Source organism: Sinocyclocheilus anshuiensis, unplaced genomic scaffold (genome assembly GCF_001515605.1).
Source record: "Sinocyclocheilus anshuiensis isolate Anshui unplaced genomic scaffold, SAMN03320099.WGS_v1.1 scaffold836, whole genome shotgun sequence".
Classification (NCBI taxonomy): domain Eukaryota; kingdom Metazoa; phylum Chordata; class Actinopteri; order Cypriniformes; family Cyprinidae; genus Sinocyclocheilus; species Sinocyclocheilus anshuiensis.
This window is the reverse complement of record NW_015551122.1, coordinates 1412621-1419640: the sequence shown is the minus strand read 5'-3', so window position 1 is coordinate 1419640 and position 7020 is coordinate 1412621. Positions and strand designations below refer to the sequence as shown.

Sequence of the window (7020 nt, the reverse complement as noted above, 5' to 3'; positions counted from 1 at the left end):
CATTGCTAAATTGGACTGGTTGATAGCAGGCCTGTGAGATTCACTGTAAGCTCCTTTATTCCGCAGCAGCACTAAACATGATGGCGAGGCCACAGAGAAACGGTCAAGAGAGGAAATCATTTTATTATGCAGCCCTAATACATAGTATGCATTGCTAAATTGGACTGGTTGATAGCAGGCCTGTGAGATTCACTGTAAGCTCCTTTATTCCGCATCAGCACTAAACATGATGGCGAGGCCACAGAGAAACGGTCAAGAGAGGAAATCATTTTATTCATTTTAAACACAGCAAACTGGAAGCTAGTCAAAAGATGACAAAATATAAGCTATAAATATGATGCTGGCAAAAGAAATTCTATTGAGTAACTCGCTCTTATAATACATGACCTCTGACCAAGAATATGAATTTAACAATGGTTGGCTTGCTTACGATACATGAAATGTTGATGTAAATCATGGTGGAGAACATTATGCTTAGGGTTAGTATCCCAAGTCAACACAGAAACAAAGACAGATATCTCCTCTATTGTTTCTAAATAACACTGCATTTGTTTTTCTAGAATGGGACTAAAGAACCGTAGCTCCCATATGAACCAACCATTACATAATGAGAAAAAATAATTTCCTCCTCAGAGTAAGATAAATGATGCTATTCTCAATGTACAGAACTGTTAGAAAAACTTCCATTTAAGTCTTCATTTTAAATGCATATATTTACAGACTACAACATACAAGTCTATTTGTCAAAACGTCCTTTACGGTTTCCTTTTTAGCATTGCACGACATTGCCTACATGTAGCCAAGTTTATTTCTTAAGATATATGAAGTATGTTTGAGTCAGCCAACTGATGCATCATCATCATTTGGGAAGACAGGCGAAAACATGACTTGAAGTCTCCACGTAGCATATTTACAGCCTTTTTTGTTTGTTTGTTTGTTTGTGTAAAAAGTGTCTGGCCATATGTTTTCAAAACCAGTATTACTGAACACTTTCAAAAGCCAAATCAAAATCTATTCTATGCAGGATGACGAACTCACTCAGAATTACTCTGTGAAATTTACTATTTATCTGCATTTAGTCATTTATGATAATGGTGCAACTGGTACAACACACACGATGCTTTCATACCAACACGCAACCAACACAGTATGAAACCAAAATCACTTTAGATATAGCAAAGTGTGACAGTTTCAATGCATTTTCCGATTGAAATGTATTTGTGGATGAGCAGATTATACTTTTCTTGATCCTTAATGTTATTTTTGTTGCTCAAATGATTAACTTTTATTAAAAAGCAATCTGATATGGAATACTTGCTTAAAAGTACAACTCAAATCTCTCTTTTAGTATGAAAGTGTATGTACCACTCTAAGGTATCTCTACATTGCCCCTCATCCAATCATTTTGTTGAATGTTGATGTTCAAGACAATAAATGATCAGGGCTTGCAGCATGGTCTTCATCGGTTGCGTCTTGCACCAATATTTATTTAATTGTAAGATGGGTCAAAATACACTGATGTGTAGTTTGGGAAAAAAATATTGGCACCAGCAAATCTGATAAAACTTAACAATGGCTTCATATAGGATGTCTGGGACAATCTCAGTACGCGTTCTCACATGACTAGGTAATAAATGTAAAGGGAAGGGAGGAAGTGATGTCAAAGTGTCACAAAACCAACTTTGGCTAGACGACACTCTCTCGGTTGGTGGAAACCAGAACCGCCCTGCGGCAAATAGGGCAGGTCGAGTTCTCTGAAAGCCAGCGGTCGATACAGTGCACGTGGTATTCGTGAGAGCAGGGCAGCTTCCGTAATTTGTTGCCTTCGGCGTACTCAGTGATGCAGACGCTGCAGGTTTTGAATGCATCGCTCTCGCCAAAGTTTCGCATGGACAGGTTGTCGATCTGCTCTTTGGTGAGACCTCTGGGCTGGTCGTCATCTTCCTCGTTGAGCAAGAAGAAGTGCGCAAGTCGCAGAAATGGCAGAGATCCGGTTTCATCCAGGCTAATGGGCGCCCGCTGCCTGCCTCGGTTCTCCCGAGGACTGTTAGCATCGGACGCTCCATCATCCACTTCCCTCTCCTCTGTCCGTGCCTCTAAATCACCCTGGTTAGAGCCTCCATTCCCAGGAAGATAGGAGTCCGCTTCACCTGCAGTGGCTCCGGTGGAAGCATCAGGGTTACCCAGTTCATCAGCGAGGTCTGCAGCTGGGATGTCTTCACGGTTCGAGTCTGGATAGTCCGAGTCCATAAAGTAGCTAAGTTCACCGAAGCCAGTCATGATCTGACGAATCATAGACTGCAGAGCCAAAGAAGTGGCTTCCCCGAGTCCAGTGTCCGAGATCCTGCGAATGGGAATGCGGATTGTGCTGACGTACGTTCTCACCCCTGCCCGCTCCGAACGGGAGAAGGTCCGGCGGAAACCCCCGCGCTCAGTCTCATACAGTAAAGTGTTGTTGGAGGTCTGCGAACGAGACCTGGTACGGTTAGCGATGCTGTCTCTCTGGCGGTACTCTCCGGGACGCACCCTGCGTACCTGCAAATCCAGCATTATGGTTGGAGGACGACGACCTGGGGCTCCTGCTTCCCCAGCGGATGCCTCTCTATCCTGCGGTGCTCCGGAGACCTCGGCGGCTGCTCCCGATTCTTGAGTTTCCGTTTCCACTGTGCTCTGCCTAGACAAAAACAACTGCCGAGTCCTTGAGCTTCCCTCGACCTGGGGCTCTGGAAGGATCTCAGGATTGCGAGAAGGCAGGCCGTGCTGAGTAGGCGGAAGTCCGTCCAATCTTTCGAGGTTGAGCGGCGAGCGACCTCTTGTGGTGCGAGCCCTTGTTCGTCGCTGCTCTGGGCTTCTACTGCGAGCCCTAATTTGACCCCTGCGTGGTTGCTCTACTGGGGGCAAGATTGGGGGAGGTGAAGTTGGTGGATTTGGTGCAATTACTTCCGTGTTTTCAGACAGGGTAATAGGAACTGGTAGCTCTGGCTCTACTATAACCTCCAGCTCATCCACCACTGGTTCCTCAACCACCTCTGCAGTCTCCATAAGACTCTCCGGCTCAGACACAGGGCCATCTGGTCTCTCCTGGCCCCCTTCCAGCCTTTCTGTCTGCGTTTGCTGCTCAGCTAGGTTGCGATTGACATTGATCTCCAAACTGAAACGGAAATCACCGCTGTTGGGATTGGTTTGGCTCACAGCCCGCCATGATTGGTTCCCCCGGTTACCGCTCCTCGTTGTATTCCCCGTCTGTCGTACGGTGTTGAGCCAGTCAAGAAGGCTCTCCCCACTTGGGTTTTCCTCAGTGCCCTCCATCTCTGTCGCTGAGAATAACAAGAACATGATTTTCAAGAAATTATTACAGGAAAAGTCACCTGGATGATATGGATTCTATACAAACAGGAAAATGTACAGCTGACTTACCAGCCGGCCCTTCCCCTCTCTCCTCAGTGGAGCCATTACTGGGCGACTCAGGGCCATCCTTGACCTGCCGAAGGCGGCTTAACAGTTCATCTGCCGTAATTTCACCTGACCAAGAAATGAATGTGTTAGAATTAAGATGGCAGTGAAAGAGTGGGGATTTTGCAGGAACATGTAAGCTTAGGTAAAGTCAGGCCGACCAATCCAATGCACGGATCACTGTGGTCAAATCCAGACAATTACATGCATGCAGATTTTCAATGTTTCTCCAGTTTGACCTTCTCTTCGCATGAAATTAGAATTCTGCGGCTTTTAGTTTGAGGTCATCTATAATCCAGTTCACTCCTAAAAGTGAAACAACAAAATTAACTTTCAGAACCTAGGCACATTTTAAATGTACAGTCTTGTTCTTCTGAGAAAAAGGTCCAAAAACGGATGCACTGAGGGGAAGTTCCAAATGCTCATCCAATAAATTGCTCTCTAGAATCATTTCCCTTTAATACCACCTGCCTCTGACTAGCAAAATCAAGCTGAAAATCACAGTTCACTGGTGTGAGGAAGTCTAAAACAAAGTTGCAACCAGACTTCAAAGCCTCAAGAGGAAGTGTGTCAACACAAAATACAAAACTGAGCTTCTCAACCAATGGTGGCTGATAGGGTGAAATGTCAAATTCTTTCAATAATTGCATGGCTTGCACAACAAAACATCCCGATTAATGGTTAAAAATTACTTCATTTTACACATAAAAAAATGTAGAAAAACAATACATATCTAACTGCAGTAAGTTGTTGACACCATGAATGTCAATGTTGAAACACAATGAAACAGGTTGAAAATAGCATATGTGTATAATAACAAATAAAATATTTACTATAGTATGTAAAAAAAAACAGTAGTGTAATGAAGAAAATGTTATTAAAGGGATAGTTCACTCAAAAATTAAAATTCTGTCATTAATTACTCACCCTCATGTTGTTCCAAACCTGTAAGACCTTCGTTCATCTTCAGAACACAAATTAATATATTTTTGATTAAATCCGAGAGCTTTCTGACCATCCATAGGCAGCAATGCAACTACCACGTTCAAGGCCCAGAAAGGTATTAAGTTTTCTTTGTGCACAAAAAGTACTCTCGTAGCTTCATATTACGGTTGAACCACTGATGTCACATGGACTATTTTAACAATGTCCTTACTACCTTTCTGGGCCTTGAACATTTCAGTTGCATTGCTGTCTATGGAGGGCCAGAAAGCTCTCGAATTTCATCAAAAATATCTTGATTTGTGTTCTGAAGATGAACGGGTTTGGAACGACATGAGGGTGAGTAATTAATGACAGAATTTACATTTTTGGGTGAACTATCCCTTTAAGATAAAAGTCACGAAAAGACTTTCACATGAAAAAATGCTAAATTATTCAGGAAGGAATATTACATTACACATCATAAAACTTAACTATGAGTATTGTAAGAAAAAATTTCAACAAATGCGTGCTGTCGAAAAAGCTCCACTCACTAAAATATGAATTATGTATATTCATAAGCTGACGTTTCACACTGTACATTCTTAAACCCCAGGTTAACTTTCTTATTTGCATATTTCAGTGTCATTGACTGGATGAACGCATGTGTTTCTTCTCATGAACCCCTCACGATAATGAAGATTGCAGCAATGTTACAGTAATATGTATTACGAGTGAAGACAAAGGGAGACATTTTTTACGTGCTTTCTTTGGGAAGAGAAATATCGGAAACAAGATTCCAGATGTAATCTAATGAAATAATTAGATTGTAAATAATTAGATTGTTTTATTGGCTCAGTCCATCAAAAGTGACATGCTTATTTGCAGCAGTACATATTATGCGGCTTCAGCGATCTGATTACAATCCGTTCACAATGCGTTTACATCTGGCATTTAATGTGGTCAAGTGAGATCTGATGTTAATGCCAAGTGCCAAAAGGGGCAGTTTACAAGATCAAGATTTTCAAATGACATGGCACATGCATTTTTTGATAAAACACATCCATGGCTTCTTCTGACGAAGTTGGATATGCAGAATTTCGCCATCAAAAGCAAGTTTACACTCTAAATGAAGTCTAGTCTTTATGTAGTAGCTGTCCAGAAAGACTCCTCGTTAAACAGCAACAGAACAGGACAATACTGAAAACCACCGGACTTACCAGGACAAGAAATGTCCATTCAATGCCATCTCCTGGCAGGGCGCACGGCTAAAGGATGCTCCAAAATTACATTCCTTTCCACTGTCCTGGGACATAAAAAGATTGGGTGTCTTCTAGGGGTGTGCGATATATATCGTCTGCGATAATATCGTAATTGTTGTTTTAACGATGTGCGATTTTACATTATCGAGTATTTTGCAAAAACCATTCAAAACATCCCTACAGAGCGCACGCATACATTTCTGAAGTCTAGACTAGTGCGTGTGCGCATTTAGTGTGTTTTCTTTCACTGCATGATTCAGTCTATTAAAATGCATTTAGAATGATCACAAATTCAAGACATGGCAGAAAATTTATATATTTATACCACTTCATATAGTTATTCAATTTCACACGAAGAGTGCCGTTTTTCTCCAAAAAATACCATGATTACAAATGTGACATTGAATTCAATAAACAACAAGTTAATTAAGAGACTTACGTTTTAGACAGCATATTGCTTGTTTTTGCTCTATTTCACCAACAAACATCATTCCGAATACAGCCACAGCACTGTTTTGTGTCTCTGAGCAACATGACGGTGTTTCGTTCTTGAATGAATCAACCGTTTAAATGATTCGGTTCAATCGCAATGACTCACTTATTAAGAGGGATTTGCTGCCACCTGCTGGCGGTTTTAATTTCAAATTTCGGCTTTTTCTTTTTTTTTATAGATTTTTTTTCATGTTTTAAATCATTTCAAATATCAGCATTCAACGTTTTATGTTTAATATATCAAAACATTATTTATGCATTTGTAATTGCAGGTTAAATGCATTCATGTCTTGCATTAAAAAAAATACATGTGTGTAAATACATCTAAATGCCACTTCAGATGCAGCTTCTGTGTTGATTTAATTTGCTTGGTAACAGCCCAAATGTCTTATTATTCTAATTCCCTGATTAAATGTAAGAATGTGACTCAAAAGATAATGGACGTCTAATTATCGTCATCGATAAAATCCCAGAAAATATCGAGATATTATTTTTTGTCAATATCGCACACCCCTGGTGTCTTCATAAGTTTGTGTTATGTTTGTTCAATTGTTTCTGAGCACAGAAACAAAAGGCAAACCATTAAAATAAAATGCAAAAAGCTAAATTGGAATTGCTTACAAAAGAACCTAAAGGGGCTCCGAGACCTGTGGTTTCACAATTTCTGAATCAAAACAAAGAGATGAACTTGTTCTGGGGCTTAAAGGTGCAATAGGTGATTGTCTTCAGAATTTTTTTTTGTTATGCTGGTTGAAAGTCTCTTCACATCCAGATAGCAATCATTAAGTTAAGTGGTCTAAATGTATTTATCTGTATTTATATATTCTGTGGAAGGCGTAGAACCAAGAAATGTTCGTCCAATCAAAATGCTCGGTCCGAGCGTTTTAATAAG

General features: G+C 40.7%; 1 protein-coding gene across 2 annotated transcripts in view; it reads right to left on the bottom strand.

The window, feature by feature from the left end:
- Positions 1 to 212: 212 nt before the first annotated feature.
- The window catches only part of LOC107663117 (E3 ubiquitin-protein ligase RLIM-like), an 18465-nt gene continuing 11657 nt past the window's right edge, over positions 213 to 7020 (bottom strand). The window contains exons 3-4 of one of the 2 annotated variants that reach the window (XM_016453275.1): positions 3418 to 3522; positions 213 to 3317 (exon numbers count right to left, since the gene is read on the bottom strand). In XM_016453275.1, coding sequence (XP_016308761.1) covers positions 1687 to 3317; positions 3418 to 3522 — 1736 coding nt within the window. In that variant the 3' untranslated portion in view covers positions 213 to 1686. The remainder of the gene's footprint in view (positions 3318 to 3417; positions 3523 to 7020) is intronic. The other variant, XM_016453274.1, reaches the window with a different exon arrangement.